Here is a 23,871-nt window from a genome sequence, read left to right as displayed (position 1 = left end):
AAATACTCTTCTTTCTCATTTTGTGGTCTGTCATCTCACTAGTCTTTCTGCCAAAGACTAGTGTTTTTGTGGTGCTTGTGCCTTGTACTAAAACTCCTCCGAAACCATTTAGACGCTTTTCAGCCCAGGTTTGAGAGAGCGGTGGCGGAAGGAACAGCCTCTGAGCCGTGTCTGAGGGATGGCAGTGTAGCTTTCATCCTGAGACAAAATGCTCTTTTTACCATCAGCTTTCTTTCTGCTGCCAATAGCAGGTAGTGAAAAGAGGATTTTGTATCGGAACAGCCAACCTAAGTGGTAAAGTCCCAGTGGAGAACCCTAAACTGTATCATGTATACAAACACACATCATTTCAATGGCTTACATTTAATGTACAAAATTTTATTTTTAAAAACTCAATGAAAACACTTGCCACTTTTGCCTCTTATAATAATCATTCAATCACCTTGGAAGCTAGAGATTTTACAACACTGTTAAGACAGAGGTACAGGGATACATTTAGAAAAGAACTCACCCAGCCCCCACTAGCAAAGCCTGGGACCCCTTCCCCTCATTTTCCTTTTGGTCTTTGTGATCAATACTGTGCGGCAACTAAGTGGTGAGCCTGCAAATGTGTGGTGAGAAAACTGAAGTTCATCACTTTATCACAGGCTCTTCTCAGCGGGAGTGATTTTGCCCTTCCAGGGAGCATCTGGCACTGTCTAGACTAGAGACTGTGTCACAACTGAGGAGGGGTGGAGGGGGAGGACAGGCCTGTTGGCATCTAGTGGGTGGAGGCCAAGGTTGTTCCTAAACATCATACAATGCACAGGACAGTGCCCTACAGCAAAGAGCGATCCGGCCCAAGATGCCAGTGGTGCTGGGATGGAGAAATTCTGCTCTACAGTCCCATTTCTGGTGTGTGTGTGTGTGTGTGTGTGTGTGTGTGTGTGTGTGTGTAACTGCTGGGGGAGATTTAGAATCAGAACCAACAATACAGTTATCAGCCCTCACCAAATACTAGAATCTGTCTGACAGTCAGACTGACCACACTGTGGGGAAGAGGGGGGGCATGGTGGTGGTAAACTGGGGAGCTATTCAACAGTGATCAGCCCTGAGGCTCTGGTCATAGCCTGCCGACTCCTCAGGGCATACAGGTTGGGAAAGTGCCTAAAGTGCCAGGATGTTAAAAAAAAGAACTTAAAAAGTTAATCAAGAATTTTTGTAGTTGTCATAATTAGTAGCAATTTCTTGCAGCAACTGCCTGGGAAATTGTGATGTTTTTGTTATATATTTTTCCCCTTCTTAGTACACCTTAAAATCCCTTCAGTTAATTTGTGGTGTGGATATTGCATGCAATTCTTGAAGCTTGTAGTGACTGATACAGCATTTCATACTGATGTTAACAGACCCTGTAACTGGAATGAACTGTGGTAGTGATACCAAAAAATCTATTTGAAGAAAACTTAGCCCTAGCCAGTTTGGCTCAGTGGATAGAGCGTCCGCCTGCAGACTGAAGGGTCCCAGGTTCGATTCCGGTCAAGGGCATGTACCTTGGTTGTGGGCACATCCCCAGCGGGGAGTGTGCAGGAGGCAGCTGATCGGTGTTTCTCTCTCATCGATGTTTCTAACTCTCTATCCCTTTTCCTTCCTCTCTGTAAAAAAATCAATAAAAATATATTAAAAAAAAAAAAGAAAACTTAGGTTTTTTTCTATACTTTGTTTATAATAGGAGCCTATGTGGAGAAAAGAGCACAAAATAAGAAAGTTGGTTTAGTTTACATTCTCCAAATTTTTTAGCATAATTAGAGGTTATGGAATAAAGTAAAAGAAAATGATCTCCCGTAAATATTTCTGCTTTCCCTTTCAAAGCTCATCAGGCTTCTTTTTTCTTTTCTTTTTTTTAAATCTTCATCTGAAGATATTTTTCCATTGATTTTTTTAAGAGTGGAAGAGAGAAGGAAAGACCGAGAGAAATACCGATGTGAGAGAAACAAATGGAGAAAGCAGTCATTAGGCCAAAACAATGTGATTTAAGAACCTAGCTTTCTTAAATCAACAAATGGTTGCCTCCTGCATGCGCCCTGACCAGGGCCCGGGCTGGGAAGAATTCTGCAACCGAGGTATGTGCCCCTTGACTGGAATCAAACTGGGACCCTTCAGTCTGCAGGCCGAGGCTCTATCCACTGAGCCAAACCAGCTAGGGCCAGGCTCTTTTTTCATCAAGCCTCAGGCATTGAGTTTAGCGGGTTGTTTGCTGTAGGTTTCTTTCCCATTTCCAGTTATGAAATGCAGGGAATGATTTTTGTGTAGACAGAGAACCCAGGTCCGTGAGGCAGCCCACTCTCAGTGGCTCACTCACTAAGTGGGGGTTGACTTCTCGGGTGGTCTGAGGCAGCCCGTTCTCAGTGACTCACCCACTAAGTGAGGAGATGACTTCATGCTGCTGAAGCTGCTTCTAGTTAGTTCGTGCTGATAGACACCAAAGAGTTCAGAAGGTCTATGCGTGAGCACTGGTAGAGCGCCCGAGCTAGCTTTCCCACAGTGGCCCCCTTACTGCCTTCCCTCATCAGCCACTTCTGGAGCATCTGGTAAACCTTCTCTTTTAATCCATCTCTCTCATAGTCATGGTCAATTTCATCAATCTGAGATTCGGTGAAGCCCAGTTTACGGGCACAATTTTTCCAGGTCCTTCCCAGATTTTCCCTGACTGGGTCCAGGTGTTTATCAGTCAGACTAGTGGTATTTTCTGCCAAAAAGAAAGGAGAAGACGTCAAGCTGAAACCCATTTGAACATTCTAGCTTCAAAAACCTGTATAAAGTGAAGAGCACCTGGAGTCCAGTGGAAAGATAACTTCTTCATTATAAGGCTATTGACTCATTGGCGGGTACTTTACATTAGGGGAATTTTTGTGAATTAAAATAAGGAACCTCTTCCTCCTAGCAAATGCATCTCTGAGCTGCAGCGGATGGCTTTGGGATTAAAACCCTTGCCTGACTGTTAGGCTGTTTTAGACAACCTTAGCCAGCGGTCCTGTTTATACTAGATCTTCCTGCTGTCAAGGGGAAACACCATTTCTTTCCTTTCGGGCATTTTTCACTTCCATATAGCCAGAGTTAAGGTCACTCAACTCCTGAGCCCTTCCCCCAACAGTTCTCTTTCCTCTTAATCAAGGAACTGAGACCATCACGTGCAAAACTACCTACTCAATGACAATGTCTCCCCTGTCTTTTAAGGGATGAGGCACGGATGCTCCTCAAGGTCTATTTCTGGACCCATCCCTCCCTGCCCCAACTGTTGTCCTCTCTTCTCCAATAGTCATAACCTCCCTCTTTCTACTGGTTCCTGCCTTTAGGCCTTCCCAAAAATGACAAAAAGAAACAGAGATAGAAAATAATCACCACAAACAAACCATACTCCTCGATCCCCATTCTACCTCAGAAAGCTGAATATAAGGAAAAAGACATCTCAGTTTTGCCCGTTAACTCCCACTCTTTCCTCAGCTCCCCGTAATGCAGCTGTTACCATCACCACTGGGCCTCAGCAGTCCCCAAACCTCCCGAGATATTTGACAAATCTCGTCACTACCTCTCTGCAAGAGGGAACCCTAGGTTTCACCAGATTCTTAAAGATACCCCTGTCTCTCCCAAATTTAGGAACCTCTGCTCTAGGTATTTTAAAAACTATCCTTCAAGTGGGCTAGACCAGGTCTGTGGCCCGACGCTGGCCTGTGGCCTACTTCTGTAAACACTGTTTTACTGGAACCTAGCCATCTGCACACACATTGTCTGTGGCTGCTACTGCACTCCCGTGTAAGTAGTTGCAAGAGAGACTTCAAGGCCAGTGAAGCCTAAAACATTTACTATCTAAACCTTAATAGAAAAAAATTTGCCAACCCTAGTGTTAATCAGAAAGCTAAGTTCTTAAATCACATTGTTTTGGCCTGATGACTGCTTTCTCCAGGTGGTGTTTTGGGACTAATGTTATAAGCCTGCATAGTGGGACCCTCTACGAGAAAGTCCTCATTTTCATTACAGAGGTGCTGTTAAGGGCACAGTCTCCTATCGTTTACACAATTCCTTCTGATGAGGACCTGAAGGAGCTCTGTCCTAGGTCTGGATAATGATGTTGAGGATGACGATGATCTAATCCTTTTGTAGATCTTACTGTGTGCCAGGCAGTGTTCTAAGCTCTTTATACATCTTCACTCATTTAATTTTCACAGCAATCCATGAATTAGCTTTCCCATACTAAACATAAGTAAATTACAAAGACATTATATGGAAATTACACAGACATTTTACAGAGGAAACAGGGAACAACTTTCAGGGAGAATAATCAGATACACTTCAGGATTCCACTACATCCCTCTCAACAAGGAAGAAAGTACAAGGTTTCTAGACAATGGGCCCTTAAGGGGCATCTTACCAAAGGTATCTTGGTACTTAGAAGCTGGCTCGTTCCAGTTCACGTATGTGCTGTCCAGTAATGGCAAGCTCACTCCAACCTCCATACGATTATTGTCTCCAATCTGAACGCCAGCACTGTTGTATATGGCATATTTTGCAGTCTCATCTGAATAGAGAGAAGCACACAGGTAAGCACACCTAAATTGAAAGTAAGGTGAAAAATGCAACACTGTAAAGGGCAGGGCTTCACTCCAAATGTTTAAGTTAAACTCTTTATTCTATGCCACCTTGTAAAATTTTCCTTCTTAAAATGTGGCTGAACCACATCCATTAGGATGACTACTATCAAAAACAGAAAATAACAAGTGTTGACAAGGATGTAGAGAAACTGGAACTCTTGCGTGCTAATGGTGGGAATACAAAATGGTACAGCCGCTGTGGTAACAGTATGGCAGTTCTTCCAAAAATTAAAAATAGAATTACCCTATGTTCCAACAATTTCTTTTCTGAGTATATACTCGAGAGAATTGAAAGCAGGGTCTCAAACAGGTATTTACATCCCTATGCAGTAGCATTCACAATAGCCAAAAAGTGAAAGCCACTCAAGTGTCCATCAATACTAGTGGATGAATGGATACACAAAATGTGGTATATACATACAATGGGATATTATTTGGCCTTAAAAAGGAAGGAAATTCTGACACACATTACAACATGAATGAACCTTTAGAACATTATACTAACTGAAGTAAGGATAAATACTGTATGATTGATTCCAGTTATGTGAGGTATCTACAGTAATTAAATTCATAGACAGAGAAAGTAGAAGGCTGGTTGCCAGGGGCTGGGAGGAGAAAGGAGAATGGGGATTTGTTGTGTGATGAGTAGAGTCTCAGTTCAGGAAGATGAAAAAAGTTCTGGAAATGGATGATGGTGACAATGTGGTTTTCATCACAAATGTTAGCCTTTGGCCTATATGAGATTAGAAATAAAAATATCCAAGACTTATTTCTTATCTTCATAAAACAGCAAGCAAGTAAAAGAATATAAGCAGATACCTTTGCTTGCACCAGAGATTGGGTATAATGGGACCATGTGATTCAGGTTAGAGTGGAAGATGTCGACCAGTTACAAAGCCTATAAACCAACACGTGTAGGCAGCTGCACTGAGTCCTACCCAAACTGTACTACCAGGCCACATGGCTGGATGGAGACCTCATGGTGTAAGCTGCATCTGGCAGCTGAAGACTGAACAATTTGCCCCTTTGTTACTTTATAGTCTACAACAGAGTTAACAGCTATTTTATTTTCAGGGGAAAAAAAAAAAAAGACAAGATTGGACTGAAAGGCCTATTTACCTCTTGATGTCAGGGAGATGAATGGAATGGTGGGAGTGTTTCCCAGCAGGTTGGTCTCAGGCACTGGAGTTTTATGCAGGCTGGGTATCTGGCTTGCATTTGGCCCAGACCAAAATCTGGAATCTATTGTTCCTGCACCCAATGGTCTTGCTCTAAAATCATACGGATTATATGGAGTCCAGTGGAGTCCTTGGGATTGGCAGGTCAGTCCAGCTAGTTGGTGTACTGCATTCCCAGGACTGGCTGTGTTAGAAGAAGCAAGGCCTTTCATCCCTGGGTTTTGAACAGTCTCATAAGGTCTTGGCTGTGCAAAAGGGTCATGGGAGACCCTTCGTCTCCTTTCCTCCTCTCTGTTGTAAGCCACACCCTGTGTGGGTTGCTGTTTTGTTTGCTTGTCCATGCGGCTGCCATAAAGATGGTAGTTGGCTTCCTCCTGGAGTTTATTCTGCAGGCTGCGCTCACTCTCCTCCTGCTGGTAGTCTGGGGAGGGAGCGAACCAGGATTCCTCCACAGGACCCATCCTGAGACTTTGTGAACTGTGCAGTGAACGGGGCTGTTCTGTGGCTGAGAAGAAATGTTCAACATTGGAGTTTCATGAAACATTAAACAGTAAAATGAAACCCGAGCCCCATAATGAATCTGTCCTGAGATTCATTATGAAAACACCAAGAATAAGTAAAAAGCATATACTAGGTGGCCCTCTTCTTTTATTTGTTTTTTTTGTTAATCCTCACCAAAGGATATTTTTCTATAGAGAGAGTGGAAGGGAGGAGAGACAGAGAGAGATACATCGATTGGTTGCCTCCGGCATGCATGACCGGGGCCAGGGATCAAGCCTGCAACCGAGGTATATTCCCTTATTGGAATCGAACCCTGGACCCTTCAGTCCACAGGTCGATGCTCTATCCACTGACCAAACCAGCTATGGCTGGCCCTCTTCTTTTATATGGAACTAGAGGCCCAGTGCACAAAATTCATGCATGGGGGGTTGTCCCTCAGCCCAGCCTGCACCCTCTCCAATCTGGGACATCCCTCTCACAATCCAGGACTGCTGGCTCCCAACCGCTCACCTGTCTGCCTGCCTGATCACCCCCTAGCCACTCCCCTGCCAGCCTGATTGATGCCTAACTGCTCCCCTGCTGGCCTGATCGCCCCCAACTGCCCTCCCCTGCAGGCCATCTTGGGGTGGTCATCTTTGACCACATGGGGGCGGCCATCTTGTGTGTTGGAGTGATGGTCAATTTGCATATTACCTCTTTATTAGATAGGATGAGTAGGAGCCCCTGCCTGACAGTGAGAGAGCACTAGGGAAGTTATAACAAGCAATAAGGTGGGTATCACAGGAATGACCAAGGAAGAAAGGGACTTGTGTTGCCGCAGTGAGGTGGCTGTCTCCTTGGTGTGATCCAGGGTTGGAAAATAAGAGCAACAGCTCTGGCTCTGGCTGGCTTTGCTAAGAGGTTAGAGTATTGGCCCATGCACCTAAGGGTCGTGGGTTCTAGTCCTGGTCAAGAGCACATACCTGGTTGCAGGTTTGATCCAAAGCCCTGGTTGGGGCACATATGGGAGACAACTAATCAATGTCTCTCACATCCATGTTCCCTCTCTCTCTCTCCCCCTCCTCCCCTCCCTTCTACTCTCTTTAACCCATTGTACGCCATAAACGTCTGTAGACACAAGCAGTGGACCTTCCCCACACGCCACATGTGTCTATAAAAAAAAAAGATTTCCCTAAGTGGCAGCCCTGACAAACTTTAAAATCATTTTTCGTGAGAATTTTCAGCTGAAAATATTCAAGAACATCCGAATTGTGAGTAATATATTTATAATATTCATTGTAAATTGGTTTTTTAAATTAAATTTAAAATATTGTGGCGTGTGGGAATTATGTTTTGGACACATGGCAGTTAACTGGTTAAAAATCAATGGAAAAAATATCCTTGGGTGAGGATTAACAACAAAAAAGAGCAGCAGCTCTGTGCTAACCATGTTCCATGGATTCCTTCATTCTTTAAAAGCCCTGTAAGAGTAGGAGTAATTATCATGATTTGATGGATGAGGTTTAAGAGGTTAAGTGATTTGCCCCAGAACAGATAGCTAATAAATGGCTTAAAACTCCTGTAGTCTGCCTTCCCTTTTTTTGTAAGGAAAAAGTATCCCTGCTTGACTCTGAGACCAACTTCTCTGCTTGTATTCCGGGTCCAGTCATCTCTGGCTTTCTCAAGGACTTGGGAAATGTCTTTTTCCTGAGCCGTCATTTTCTCCCTATCAGATATTTTAGGACTCATGTTCAGGAGAGTTTATGATTTTGGTGAACTCAATGTTACTTAACATTTCAAATATATGTATCTTGGCTCCGAATACATTATAAATTCCTTTATGTAATTTATAATAATAAATTGTATAGCTTCTTCTGTTTTTCATGCGGTTGTGAATAATATTTTAGAGAGTAAAGTGCATGTATGAGCAAAAAAATAAGTGGATAAACAGATTTTCAACCATAGTCTAAGTTACCTGAATTTGACCTGCTTGGAGGTATTGCTACACAGTCTATTTGGAGAGACTGCATTCTCTTCACAACTTCATTTGGGCTAGGATACTCTTTCTATAATACAGAGCAAAATACATATTTTAGTAAACAGCAAAAATTGTTCTGGAAAATTATTTTAAGAAGAATGAATCTTTTCAGAAGGTAGAAATTTTACATAGCTCTTATAAGCAGTAAATATTTAAAAGAATAAATGTTTCTCCCAAATAGTCAAAACAATTTTTAAAAAAGAGAACAAAGCTGGAGGGTTCACACTTTCTGATTTCAAAAATCTCTACAAAGCTAGAGTAATTAAAACAACGTGGTATAGCCTAAGGACATATAGACCAGCGATTTTCAACCTTTTTCATCTCATGGCACACATGAAATAAGTACTAAGTTCTGTGGCACACCCAAAAATATATTACATTTTTTGCTGATCTGATTTTTAAAAAAGGTATTTTGATTCATTCATGCCAGACAACTACTGTTGTACTGGCTGTTGTCATTTTTTAATTTCACAATATAAGGAAAAAGAGGTCACTGTCCCTGACTAAACAGTCAGGTATTGCATGTTTTAAAAATTCTTGCAGCACACAGGCTGAAAATCGCTGTGCTAAGTGAATATGCTACACACAAAAACATGACTATTGTGTGATCACACATCAGTGAAGTACCTAAAATAGGCCAATTCATAGAGACAGTAAGTAAAATAGACGTTACCAGGGGCTGGGAAGAGAAAAAAATGTGGAGTTTAATGGGTACAAAGTTTCTGTTTGGGATTTTAAAATGTGGAAATGGAAACTGCTGATGGTTGCACAACATTGTGAATGTACTTATGCCACTGAACTGTACACTTAAAAATGGTTATTACGATGGCAAATTTTATGTATCTTACTTACCATAATAAAAATTTTTTCCTACAAAATAATAATACTCATTATAGAAAATGTAGGGATTTGTATTTAAAAAGAAAGTCACACATGCGCCTTCACTCAAAGAAAAAAATTAACATTATGGCATTTCTTCAAGTCTTTTTTCTTAGTCATATTTGAGTTTTGCTCCTAATAGACTGCAAGCTACATAGGTAGATGGTTAAAAATATTCACTAAACAAACCATGAGTGATTTGGGGGAGACTGTTAGAGGATATTAATTATATGCAAAGTTTGTAGCATTTTATAGATTGCTTTTTATTTAACCTGATAAGCATTTTTATGTTATTTTAATTTATTAAAGTAACTAGAGGCCCGGTGCATGAAATTCGTGCACTGGGGGTGCGGGACCTCCTCAGCCTAGCCTGTGCCCTCTTGCAGTCCAGGACCCCTAGAGGGATGTCTGCCTGCCGGCTTAGGCCCGATCCTCCTAGGTATCGGGCCTAAGCCGGCAGGCAGACATCCCTCTCACAGTCTGGGGCTCTTGCAGTCTGGAACCCCTCGCTCCTTACCGCCCTCCTGCTCAGCTTCTGGCTGAGCAGCACTCCCACTGTGGGAGCATACTAACCACCAGGGGGCAGCTCCTGCATTGAGCATCTGCCCCCTGGTGGTCAGTGCACGTCATAGTGATCAGTCGTTCTGGTCATTCCACTGTCCGGTCAATTTGCATATTAGGGTTTCATTATATAGGATTGTTTTGTCTTGATACTTACATTTTATTACACAAAATATATAAGTACAAATTCCTTTTAAAAGACTCAAATTGTGCATAATCACACAGAGCAACACCTGAATGTTGTTTCTTTCAACCCACTCTTTTCCAGTCCCTAGAGGTAATCCTTACTCAGAGTAGGTTGTTCATCCTTTTAATCTCTCTAGGTATTTGCATATGTATTTTGAAATATGTACATATGTACATATACACACATATATTCAAAAGGATCATACTTTAAGTATATTTTGACATTTTTTCACTAACAACAAGTCTTCAAGATCTTTCTGTATCATTATATGTCAGTTCTATCTCTTTTAAATGGCTATATATTCTGTAGTTTCAATGAATCATAATCTAATATATTTACTTGTAAATTATTTGGGTTGTTTCTAATTTTTTACTCTAAAAAACTAAGGTGCAAGGAACTCCTAGACCTAAATCTTTGAGCATACATGTGAGTAGATTATTAAGAGTAGAATTGCTACAACAATTATTTGCTTTTAAAAGTTTCATAGATGCTTCATTTTCAATAAACTTCACCAATTCACACTCCATTTGTTGTTGCTGTTCATTCTTACTCAAGGATATTTTTCCATGGATTTTTTTAGAAAAAGTGGAAGGGATGGGGAGAGACAGACAGAGAGAGAGAGAGAGAGAAAGAAATACATCGACGTGAGAGAGACACATTCACTGGTTGCCTCTCACACATGCCCTGACTAGAGCTGGGGATTTAGCCTGCAATGGTACATGCCCTTGACCGGAATCAAACCTTTGGCCCTTCAATCCATGGGCTGACACTCCAACCACTGACCCAAACTGGCTAGGGCAACCAATTCACACTCTTAACAAATAGTGCATGGGGAGTGCTTCTTACTCTGCATTTTCACCAACAGTTGGTATTACCAATCTTTTAAAAATGTTGATCTTGCCTTAGCCAGTTTGGCTCAGTGGATAGAGCATTGGCCTGCTGACTGAAGGGTCCCAGGTTCGATTCCGGTCAAAGGCATGTACCTTGGTTGCGGACACATCCCCAGTAGAGGGTGTGCAGGAGGCAGCTGATCGATGTTTCTCTCTCATCGATGTTTCTAACTCTCTATCCCTCTCCCTTCCTCTCTGTCAAAAATAAAAATAAAAATGTTGATCTTAGTGATGAAAAATTATAATCAATTCATTCTGCTTTTCTCTATTAATGAGGCCACATATCTTTTCTATTGTCCATTGATGGACTCATTTGGCCATATTTTATTCAGGACCATCTTTCTATATTAAGTGTGATTGGCCTGTAATTTTCCTTTCTTGTATCTTCTTTTTCAAGTCTGGGGAAAAAGGATATGCTAGTCTCATAAAATGAGTCTGGGAGAGTTCTCTGCTCTATTATCTGGACAAATTTATAAGATTGAAATAATGTATTCATTGAATATTTGGTAGAAATCATTGATGAAGCTACCTGGCTGTGGAATTTTCTTAATGGGAAGAATTTTCCATCACTGATTCTATCTTTTTTAGTGGTTACAGGAATAGCAGGCTTTTAACTCTATTTGAGTCAGTTGCTAAGTTATACTTTATTTCTAGATATTTGCCCATTTTATCTAAGTTCTAAAATTAATTAGCAAACAGCTGTTCACAATATCCTCTTAATACCACATTGATGTCTACAGGAGCTATAGTGATGCCTCTTTAACTCACTATTTCAGTCTTCTATTTTCCCTAGTCTTAACTAGTTGATTTTATCAGCCTTTTCAAAGAACCAACGTTTAAATTTTTTGATCCTCTATTAGCTGCTTTTTTTGTCACTAATTTATGCTCTTCTCTTCTTCCTGCTTTCTATTTGCTCTAGATTTATTTTGCTATCTTCTCTAGATGAATGTTTGGCTAATTCATTTTCAGACTTTGATATATATACAAATCAATGACTATATTTTACTATTAAGTACTCCTTTGCAAATTATGTACATTTTAATATGTAGCATCTTGTTAGCTCCAAATATTTTCTAAATTCCATTATTATTATTTTTTTACCCAAAGGGTATTTAAAAGTATATTTGTTAACTTCTAACCAATGGAATTTTCTAATTATCTTCTCATTAATTTCTAGCATAACTGAAATGCAGTCAGAGAATGCAATCACCCTTTATGTGATCACAATTCTTCAAACTGATTGAGACTTGTTTTATATTCCAGTACAAGGTGAATTTGTGAAAATGTTCTGTATGTTCAGAAAAGCCTTTAAAGATAAGTATTCTGCAGTTATCAGACACAGTTTTAGATATTTCCATTAAGTCAAATGTGTTAATTGTTCTTCAAAGTTTCTATATCCTTACTGACAAATTTTGTTTGTTTGTTCTACAAATTAGAAGGAAATTTGTATTAAAATCTCCAACTATGATTGTGGATTTGTCTATTTCTTCTTTGAGTTCTGCCAATTTTTGCTTTCCATACTTTGAGGCCATGTTTTCATGAGCATGTACATATTTAAAGCTATTATTATCAACCTCGTGAATTGAACCTTTTATCATATGAACTATTACTGATTACTGTGCTAATGCTTTTCTGCCTTAGTGACTATCTTTCATGATCCCCCTTTGATGGCTTTCTTGGCTTGCAGTAGGTGGCTCTCTTTTAAAGTGTGAAAGTCTGGCAATTCTTAACTGTCGAAATGTTTTTCCTTTTTTGTATTTTAAAATTGCTATTTGCCTGCCCATTTTATTCACTGTAGTCTCCTTTTCATGATTCCAGCAGTATATTGCTGGAAGACTAATGGCAGTAGCTCCTTTCCCGAGTGTGTATGAAGGGCAGGTCTCTGCTCCCCTTTGTTGGTTAGTTGGTACTGTCTTTGACACACCTCTCTGACCCCAGCCTTCAGACTTACCGCTTCAGCCCAAAGCAGCTGCTGCTTCCATTTGTTGCTCAGCACAAGGCAATTAGGGGGAGGAGCCAACTTGTATGACTGATAGAACTGTGGACCCCGAGTGATCTCCTTGCCAGTGTCTTAGGTGCCACGCTGTTTCTTCTCTATATTGACTCAAGACTTGTTCCTCTGGTACTTCATCAGCATTGTGTTCTGTGTTTGCCTTTTCTGTTACGTTTCAGCAAATGTAATTCTGTTGGCTTTCTCTTTTTAAAGACCTCTTCCAATTGACTGATGCACCTAGGGAAATTCCTGTTCTATTCAAGAGAAATTGTGCTTCTGTTTTCACATTGCTGTGTACAGTTTCTCTTATTTCATTAGTCTCGAAGAGGGAATGGGTCCAGAATGTGAATGCCAAGTTGGTATCGTCATAAAATTGATAATTTTCTTTTATGTGGCTACCAAGCTTGCTTACCTCCAATCTCAGTAACACATTATATTGCTTTGGCTTTCATGACTAAAAATATATATGCTCTGATATATTAACATTTTTAGCATCTGCTCTATTGCTTACCTTTAAACTCTGCACGTCCTCTTCTATATTTTCTTCTAAATTATGTAAATAAAAAGGCCTAAATTGTCCTTCAATGCCTAGATAAGGAAAACAGTACTTTAAATTTCTTTAGTATTTTGTAAAATAAAATTGAAATGTTAGTAATCTATTATCTTTGAATTACTAACCTTATCTGTGAGAAAACAGTAAAATAAAAATGTAAATATCAAGTCACTGACTTTCAGGAAAAGACTAACAAGATTAATAACTAGGGAGACAGAATAAGGGACAGTGTAACACTGGAGACCGAGAGCTCCTGCCTAACAGCACGTGGTTTCTCTGGCTATACGGCACAGAGCCCTATCCACCGTGAGCTAACCTCCAAATGAGCCGGGATGGGTGCACTGTTTCTGCCCCTGTGGCATCAGATTTACATAGGATGCAAAACTCAGATTGAGGATTTGGTATAAAGAGTTACAACTGCTGGCCTTGAAAGAAAAAAGCAACTGCCACACTCTGGACAAGGCAGTAGATGTACTTTTCCTTATTTCTCCTGCTAAGCACAATGGGGACCCCTAGACATTATATACAGAACAAATATAAGAAGACTCTGAGCGGAGGAGAGACAAAGGCAGACCAGATAGGGACTCTGGGATCTGAGAAAAGACATGACAATGAGTTCACTGGGTTTTCCTTTTGCCTCACAGATTCCAAACTTGCACCCGAAAAAGCTAGCAACCCAACAACAAAAGCCCAAACAAACCCCAACCAATAAAATACTTCCTATTCTATTCCAGAGAAATTGTGCTGCTCTTTTCATATTACATGAAACCATCTTACATGTGTATAGTTTCTCTTATTTCATTAGTCTTGAAGGAGGAATGGTCCAGAATGCCAAGTTGTTATCTGCATAAAATTGCTAAGGGGCAACCTAGCAGGACAGAAAACCTTCAGTCAATTTCCACACTGGGACCAAATTACACAGAAAAACTGTAGCTCCATCTCCATCCCTACCAGCAAAGGCTGAGTGTGAATGGATACATCCAACCTCATGAGACAGTAACAGGGTGCTCAACACTCCAACAAAGATGATGTCAGAGAGGTCCACGTAGGAGGCCGAGACTTTCCTTTCTGCCGGATGGTAAGGCGCCCCTCCACCCTGTAGGGTCAGTAGACTAAAAGGCAGACTGGACTTGCAACCTCACCTTGAAGTAACAAAATGCCCTTTCTCTGTCCCGATGGGGAAGTATAGAAGGAGGCACAATGGGGAGTTAGAACTGTCACCTCCAATGCAGTGTCCATGGAGACCATGTGGACGCTGCAGGAACTTCCACCCCTGACCAGTAAACAAGGAGCCCGCTCTACTTCACATGTCAGCAGGGCTAAGTGGGGAATCTGGACTCCCCTCAACCTGGTACTAACAAGGTGGCAAAACCATCCCACAGACAATACCATGCCAGAGAAAGCCACCTATAACTGAAAGCTTAAAGAAGACCCAGATCTCCTAACACATTAAGGAAAAAAAGCCCAACGTAAGTTTTATTGGGAAAATCACTCTCATACTGAGAACCAGGACGATCTCAAGCTGAATAAAAAAGAGACAATCAATAATCAATAGATGCCAACAGTGAGATGACAGATATTAGAATTACCTCTCAAAGATTTTTTAAACTTTATTTTCATTGTTGAGGGTATTACAGATGCATCCCATTCCCTGCCTGGCCCCTTTGCCCCACTCCTCCTGGCTCCTGTCCTATCCCAGGCCTTCACTGCACTGTTATCTGTGCCCATGGGCTATGCATATATGCATGTAAGTTCTCCTCCCCCCATCCCCCGCACCACCCCACCATTCCCTGTAAGATCTGTCAGTCTGTTCCATGCTTCCATGTCTCTGGACCTATTTTGTTCATTAGTTTATTCTGTTCATTAGATTCCACATATAATTGAGATCATGTGATATCTGTCTTTCTCTGACTGACTTATATTATTTAGTTAGCATAATAATCTCCAGATCCCTCCATGCTGTTTCTAAGAGTAAGAGATCCTTCTTTTTTTCTACAGCTGCATAGTATTCCACTGTGTAAATGTACCACGGCATTTTTTACCACTCATCTACTAATAGGCACTTGGACTGTTTCCAGATCTTGACTATTGTAAATAACGCTGCTATGAACATAGGAGTGCATATATTCTTTCTGATTGATGTTTTAGGATTGTTAGGATATAGTCCCAGAAGTGGGATTGCTGGATGAAACAGTTCATTTTTAATTATTTTTGTGCATGTTAATCCCTACCAGTGGATATTTTTTCCATTGGTTTTTATTTTATTAAATACTAGAGGCCTGGTGCATGAAAATTCATGCACTGGAGTTGGGGGGAAACCCTCAGCCCGGCTTGCCCCATCTCACATTCCGGGAGCCCTCAGGGGCGAGAGGCAACCTGGCGATCACGAGAAGCAAATGCCCCATCACACCTCTGCTGCTGCCACTGCCGGCAGCGCAAGTCTTGGCCGTCCCTGGTTACCTGAGCCTCAGGTGGCCTTGGGCAGGCTGGGCAGCTGCCATCCATGGCTTGCCTGTGCCTCAGGTGTCAGCTGGGAAGCCACCATCCGAGGCTTGCCTGCGCCTCGGGCCAGCCCTGGGAGGTTGGGGGATTCCAGAGGCAGGTGTGCAGCAAGGCCAGGGGGCAGGCCTGGCCTTGCCGCACTTGCCACCCTGGCGGGGATGAGGGGACTGGACGCTGCCATCTTTTAGGGTGTGGCAGTCAATTAGCATATTCCCTCCTTATTGGCTGTGGGCACCGCCATCTTTTGTGATGGCATGAGGGTTAATTAGCATATTTCTGCTTTATTAGATAGGATATATATATATATATATATATATATATATATATATATATATATATATATAATTTTAGAGAGGAAGAGAGAGCGACAGAAACATCAATGATGAGAGAGAATAATTGATTGGCAGCCTCCTGCATGCTCCCCACTGGGAACCGAGCCTGCAACCAGGCATGTGCTCAGACTGAAAATCAAACCATGTGGGTCATAGGTGGATGCTCAACCACTGAGCTACACCAGGCGGCCTTCCATTGATTTTTAGAAAGCATGGAAGGGGGGAAGGGGAAGGGAGGGATGGAGGAAGGAACAGAGGGGGAGAGATAGGGAGGGGAGGAGGGAGAGAGGTAAGATGCAATCAATTGACTGGGGCCAATGATCAAACCTGCCACCCAGATATGTGCCCTTGACTGGGAATCAAATCCATGACAATTTGGTGCATGGACTGACAATCTAACCACTGAGCAACATGGGCTGGGGCCCATTTTTAATTATTTCAATACTGTTTCACAGTTGCACCAGTCTGCATTCTTACCAGCAGTGTACTAGGATTCTCCTTTCTCCACATCCTCACCAGCACTTGATATTTGTTGATTTATTAATGGTAGCCATTCTGGCAGGTGTAAAGTGATACCTCATTGTAGTTTTAATTTGAACCTCACTATGATTAATGACATTGAATATTTTTTCATATGTCTCAGCCATCTCTATGTCCTCTTTGGAGAAGTGTCTAGTCAGGTCTTTTGCCCATTTTTAAATTGGACTGTTTGATTTCATTTTGTCAAACTGTATGAGTTCTTTATATGTTTTAGAATTTAACCCCTTATCAGATGTATCTTTGGCAGATATGTTCTCCCATACAGTGTGCTCCCTTTTCATGTTGAGGATGATTTCCTTTGCTGTGCAGAAACTTTTTATTTTGATGTGGTCTCATTTGTTTATTTTTTCCTTTGTTTCTTTTGCCCTAGGTCAGTGGCTGGCAAGCGGCTCTTTGGCCCCTTGAGTGTGGCTCTTCCACAAAATACCATGTGCGGGCGCGCACGTACAGTGCGATTGAAATTTCGTGGCCCATGCACAGAAGTCAGTATTTTGTGGAAGAGCCACACTCAAGGGGCCAAAGAGCCGCATGTGGCTTGCGAGCCGCAGTTTGCCAACCACTGCCCTAGGTGATGTATCTGCGAAAATTCTGGTAAGTGAGACATCAGAGATTTTACTGCCTATGGTTTCTTCTAGGATTTTTATGGTGTTATGACTTAAATTTAAGGCTTTTATCCATTTCAAGTTTATTCTTGTGTATGGCATAAGTTGGCGATCTAGTTTCTTTTTTTTTGCATGTACTAGTATCTGCTCAACGTTCCCAAAACCATTTACTCCATTGTATGTTCTTGTCTCCTTTGTCAAATATTAATTGAGTGTAATGGCTTGGGTTGATTTCTGACGTCTTTGTTCTGTTCCATTGATCTATGTATCTGTTCTTGCACCAGTACTAGGCTGTTTTGATTTTAATAGCTTTGTAGTATAACTTGAAATCTGGTATTGTGATCCCTCTAATTTTCTTCTTCTTTCTCAGAGTTACTGTGGCTATTCAAAGTATTATTTGGTTCCATATATATTTTTGGAATATTTGTTCTAGATCTGTGAAATATGCCTTTGGCAGCTGATTAGGGATTGTGTTGAACCTGTAGATGCTCTGGATAGCATGGACATTTTAATTATGTTAATTCTTCTAATCCATGAACACAGTATATGCGTCCACTTCTTTGTATCTTCCTCTACTTCTTTTTTCAATGTCCTACAGTTTTCTGGGTATAGGTTTTTACCTCCTTGGTTAAGTTTATTCCTGGTATCTTTTTTTTTTTTTTGCAATGGTAAATGGGATTGTTTTTTAGTTCCTCTTCCTGAGAGTTCATTATTGGTCTATAAAAATGCCACCAATTAAACTGTGGTACATCTACACAATGGAATACTATGCTGTGGTAAAAAAGAAGGAATTCTTGCCATTTGCAACAGCATGGATGGAACTGGAGAGCATTATGCTAAGTGAAATAAGCCAGTCAAAGAAAGATAAATACCACATGATCTCACTCATTTGTGGAATATAGAGAACAACACAGACTGTGGAATATAGAGAACAACATGAACAGGGACAAACCCAAAGACAGAGAAACAGTGATCAGACTATCAATCCCCAGAGGGAAAGTAGGGCAGGGTGGGGATAAGGGGAAGAGATCAACCAAAGGACTTGTATGCATGCATATAAGCCAAACCAATGGACACAGACAACAGGGGGATGATAGTATGAGTGGGGGGGGGGGTTAGGGGAGAGGTTGGGGGTTAATGGGGGGATGAGGACACATTTGTAATACCTTAACCAATAAAGGAATTTAAAAAAAAATGCCACCAATTTCCAGATGTTAATTTTGTATCCTGCTAGTTTGCTAAATTTATATATTAAAACTAGCAGTTATTTGGTGGAGTCTTTAGTGTTTTCTATGTATACTATCATGTCATCTTCAAATAATGACAGTTTTACTTTCTCCTTTCCAATTTGGATGCCTTTTTATTTTCTTCTTCTTGTCTGATCGCTGTGGCTAGGACTTCCAGGACTATATTGAGTATGAGTGGTGAAAGTGGGCATCCTTGTCTTGTACCTGTTCTTAAGGGAAATGCTTTCAGTTTTTGCCCAATGAGTACAATGTTGGCTGTAGGTTTGTCACATATGGACTTTATTATGTTGAGGTATGATCATTCTATTCCCCTTTACTTAGAGTTGTTATCAAAAAAGGGTGTTGGAGCCTTAGCTGATTTGGCTCAGTGGATAGAGTGTCAGTTTGAGGACTGAAAGGTTCTGGGTTCAATTCCAATCAAGGGCACATGCCTGGGTTTCAGACTTGAACCCCAATAGGGGGTGTACTGCTGATCAATGATTTTCTCTCATCATTGATGTTTCTATCTCTCTCTCCCTCTCCCTTCCTCTCTGAAATCAATAAAAATAAATAAATACATACATACATACATACATACATACATAAATGGTGCTAGATTTTGTTGAATGCTTTTTCTGTATCTATTGATATGATCATGTGGTTTTGTCTTCCAATTTGTTTATGTGATGTATTCACATTTATTGATTTGCGAATATTGTACCAGCCTTGCATCCCTGGAATAAATCCCATTTGATCATGGTGTATGATCTTTTTAGTATATTGCTGGATCCAATTTGCTAATATTTTATTGAGTATTTTAGCATTCTGTTCATCAGGGATACTGGCCTATAATTTTCTTTTTTGTAATTTCTTTATCTGGTTTTGGAATTAGGATAATGCTGGCCTCATAAAAAAAGCTTCAAAGTCTTCCCTCTTCTTGAGTGTTTTGGAATAGTGTGAGGGGGATAGGTATTAGTTCTACTTTGAATGTTAGGTAAAACTCACCTGTAAATCCTTTTGGTCCAGGCCTTTTGTTTGCTGAGAGTTGTTTGTTTGTTTGGTTGGTTGTCTTTTCAGTTCTTCAATTTCTTTAGCTGTTATCGGCCTATTCAGGTTTTCTGATTCCTCCTGATTGAGTTTTGTAAGATTGTATGTTTCCAAGAATTTTTCCATTTCATCCAGGTTGTCTAGTTTATTGGCATATATAGATGTTTAGTATTTTCTTACCATCCTCTGTATTTCTGTGGTGTCAGTTGTTACATCACCACTTCTGTTTCTGATTTTATTTATTGGGGTCCTCTCTCTGTTTCTTGATGAGTCTGGCTAAAGGTTCACCTATCTTGTTTATCTTTTCAAAGAACCAGCTCTTGTTTTCATTGAACCTTTGTATTTTTTTAGTTTCTTTGTCATTTATTTCCACTCTGGTCTTTATTGTTTCCTTCCCTCTACTTCCTCAGAACTTTTCTTGCTGTTCTCTTTGTAATTCTTTTAGTTGTAGGGTTACTTTGAGCTTTTTCTTCTTTCTTGAGGTAGGCCTGTAAAGCTATAAACTTCCCTGTCAGTACTGTTTTGGCTATGTCCCATAGATTTTGAATTGTTGTGTGTGTGTTGTTGTTTTTTCATTTTTATTCCAGGAAGTTTTGTATTTCTTCTTGGTATCATTGGTAACCCATTCATTGTTTAATAACATGCTATTTAACTTCCATGTGTTTGAATGTTTTTTTAATTGTAGTTGATTTCTACCTTCATGCCGTTGTGTTCTGAGAAGACGCTTGATATAATTTCATTTTTCTTACACTTTTAAGAGACTTATTTTGTGTCCTAACTTGTGGTTTATCTTTGAGACTGTCCATTTGTACTTTAGAAGAATGTATATTCTGCAGGTTTAGGATGAAATGTTCTGTAAATAGCAATTAAATCCATCTGATCTAGTGTGATATTTAACGTCCTGCTTTCTTGTTGATTTTTTGTCTGAAAGATTTATCCAGTGATGTCAGGGGGTGTTAAAGTCTCTCATTATGACTGTATTGTTGTCAGTCTCTCCTTTAAATTCCATCAAGAGATTTTTATATATTTGGGTGCTCCTCTATTGGTGCATATATGTTTATAAGGGATATATTTTCTTGTGGAATCATTCCCTTTAATATTATGTAGTGATTTTTTTCTCTTGTTATACTAGTAGCATTTGTTATGAAGTCCATTTTGTCAAATATACGTAATGCTACCTTGCTTTTTTTGCTTATTTGTTTCTATTTGCTTAAAAAATATTTTTTAATCCCTTCGCTTTCAACCTGTGTGAGTCATTTGTTTTGAGGCAGGTCTTTTGTGAACAGCATATATATGTGTCATGTTTTCTTATCCATTCAGCTGCTCTATTCTTTTTATTGAAGCACTTAATCCATTTACATTTAAGGTTATTATTTATTGCCATTTTTTATCCTGTGTTCTTCTTGCTCTCTTCCTATTTCTTCTTCTTCTTACAATAGTCCCTTTAGCATTTCTTGCAATGCTGTTTTGTGTTAATAAACTCTTTTAGTCCTTTTTAGTCTGGGAAGCTCTTTATTTCACCTTCAATTTTGAATAATAACTTTGCTGGACAGAGCAATACTGGTTTCAGGTCCTTACTTTTCAATACTTTGAATACTTCATGCCATTCCCTTCTGGCCTGTAGTGTTTCTGTTGAGAAATCAGCTGACATGCCCTATGGGAGCTCCCTTGTAGATAAATGGCTATCTCCCTCTTAATGCCCTTAAGATTTGTCTTTAACCTTTGCCATTTTAATTACAATTTGTCTTGGTGTGGGTCTCTTTGTGTTCCTCTTGACTGTGACTCTCTGTGCTTCCTGAACTTGAGTGACTTTTTCCTTCACCAGGTTAGGGAAGTTTCCTGTTATTATTTCTTCAAACAGGTTTTCTATCCCTTGCTCACTTTCTTTTCCCTCTGGTACCCCTATGATGTGGATTTTGTTCCATTTCATGTTGTTCCAAACGTTCCTTAAATTCTCCTTGTGTTTTTTAAGTGTGTTTTTCTTTTTGCTGCTCTAATTGAGATTTTTTTCTACCTTGTCTTCCAAATTGCTGATTCCATCTTCTGCTTCATCAAACCTGCTTTTAATTGCTTTCAGTATTGCTGATGTCAGATATAGTATTCCTCATTTTTGCCTTATTATTCATAGTTTCTATGCCCTATTTTATGATGTAGTATCCACTATGTTCCTTATAATTCCCATTAAGTTCCTTGTAGTTATCAGTAAGTTCCTTGAGCATGCTTATAACCATTCTGATAAATAGCTTACTTTCATCTCACTTAGGTATTTTTCTGGAGATTTCTCTTTTTCTTTAATTTGGGGTTGTTTCTTTGTCTCCCCATTTTAGTTGTCTCTTCATGCTTATTTCTATGTATTAGATAAGCCTACTGATGACTCCCAGTCCTCATGGGGTGGACTTTTGTAGAAAATGTCCTGTGGAACCCAGTAGTGTAGTCTCCTTAAACGGCTGAACTAGATGCTCTAGGAATGACCCTTTTGTGGGTTATCTGGGCTCTCCTGTTGTAATTGGGTCTTGATTGTTATTTTCCCGTTTGTGGGTGGGACCTCCTTTCAGGCTGGGTTAACTGAGAAGCTCAGCCCCAGCCACATCAAATGAGCTGTTGTTCTGGTGCTGACAGGGCAAAACAAAACAAAACAAACAGGAAACAAACAAAGACATACAAGAGATCCCAAAAGCAAAACAACCACAAAAGAAAATATAACTATAAAAGAGGAAAAGAAGAATAAAACAAAACAAAAAAGGAAAAGATAATAATACTACTAATAAAATATAAATAAAAACAATACTAGAAGAGAAAAAGGGGAAGAAAAAAGATTCTGAAAGTAAAGAAGGGAGAGAAATAAGATAGGGGTAAAGAATAGGAAAAGGAAAACAGTAAAAAAGAAGAGAAAGAAAAAAATTATGAAAAGATGAAAAAAAGAAAGATAAAGTGAAAGGATTAGAGAGAAAGAATAAAAATAGAGTAAGAAAAGGAAGAAGGCAAATAAGAGAGATGAAAGAAAAAAGGGAAAAAAGAGAAAAATAACAATAATAAAACCAAAGCAATAAAAAAAGAAAAAATATTAACCCCCCCCAGCCCCCAAAAAACACACACACACCCACCAAGCAAAGTCAGTATCAGCCTATTTCAGTGCCTAATAGGATTTCCCTTCGGATCCTGATGTTATGTTGTCTCAGGCTAACTTTTTTATATGCTGATTTTGGCGTCAGGGAAGGTAGTTCTGTGCCAGCCAATGTCAGAAGCTATCCAAGTTTGGTTCTTCGCATCTTGTTTGAAGCTTTAAGTGATCCACAGCTTGTGGCTGCTTTCACCTGACTTGTCTGCCCACAGGAGGGGCCAAACTAAGCAACTAAGTTGACTTTTTTAAAAAAAATATTTTTATTGATTTCAGAGAGAAAGGGAGAGGGATAGAGAGATAAAAACATCAATGATGAGGGAGAATCATTTATTGGCTGCCTCCTGCCCACTCCCTACTGGGAGGGGCGGATTGAGCCCAAAACCCAGGCATGTGTCCTTGGCTGAAATCAAACCTGGGACCCTTTAGTGCACAGGCCAACACGCTATCCACTGAGCCAAACCAGCTAGGGCCTAAATTGACTTTTCAGCAGCAAGGGGCCCTAAAGCAGGTGGAGCGTGTGCATCTGGAGTGTTTCCCTGTCCTTGACTGGGTAGAGTCCCTTTTGTGCAGGCTAGCTAGGTCTGCTTGAAGCCAGGAATTTCTATCAGCTCTGACCTGAGAAGAAAGCACCAGCCATGTTCCCAGGAATGTGGGGGGATGTCTCCTCCCCACAGCCAGCCACTGACATTCCTGAGACAGCTGCTCCCTGAGGTTGCTGCCTCCTCAGCTGGGTTTTTGGTATAGGGTGGAGCAAACTGGGTTACAGAGGGTAGAGGAAGTAAGATTACTTAAAGTAGGGCAAGCTTTATCCTAGGGGCAGGGTATTTGCCTTTTACCAGGCTTTAGCCACGGGGAGGGGCTTGTGTCTCTCAGGAGATATGGCTGCTGCAATATCAGGGGTTGTGACAACGCAGCACAGGTATCCTGACAGCTGTCCTCCCAGCTGCTTCTATCACTGTCTCTCCTCAGGTGACTCCAGTTCACGCTGCTCTTCTTCCACTGAAATCTATGGTGAGTGTCTGAGAATGAAAATACTGTGTGCCAGCCCTTTGTGGCTGTTGTGAGGCAGCTCAGCTCTGGCTGTGACAAGGTCCACCACTGGCTGTTGTGGACTCTA

General features: G+C 40.5%; 1 protein-coding gene across 1 annotated transcript in view; it reads right to left on the bottom strand.

The window, feature by feature from the left end:
• Positions 1-360: 360 nt before the first annotated feature.
• RIPK1 (receptor interacting serine/threonine kinase 1) overlaps positions 361-23,871 on the bottom strand; it is a 47,968-nt gene continuing 24,457 nt past the window's right edge. Inside the window, exons 7-12 of the mRNA XM_081086214.1 lie at positions 13,343-13,419; positions 8,259-8,349; positions 5,745-6,308; positions 4,406-4,552; positions 2,424-2,725; positions 361-1,489 (exon numbers count right to left, since the gene is read on the bottom strand). Coding sequence (XP_080942340.1) covers positions 2,439-2,725; positions 4,406-4,552; positions 5,745-6,308; positions 8,259-8,349; positions 13,343-13,419 — 1,166 coding nt within the window. The 3' untranslated portion in view covers positions 361-1,489; positions 2,424-2,438. The remainder of the gene's footprint in view (positions 1,490-2,423; positions 2,726-4,405; positions 4,553-5,744; positions 6,309-8,258; positions 8,350-13,342; positions 13,420-23,871) is intronic.

This window comes from Myotis nattereri, assembly GCF_964212035.1.
Source record: "Myotis nattereri genome assembly, chromosome: 3".
NCBI classification, from domain to species: Eukaryota; Metazoa; Chordata; class Mammalia; order Chiroptera; family Vespertilionidae; genus Myotis; species Myotis nattereri.
Note: the sequence above shows the minus strand (reverse complement) of the source record. Positions and strands in the feature narration are given on the sequence as shown.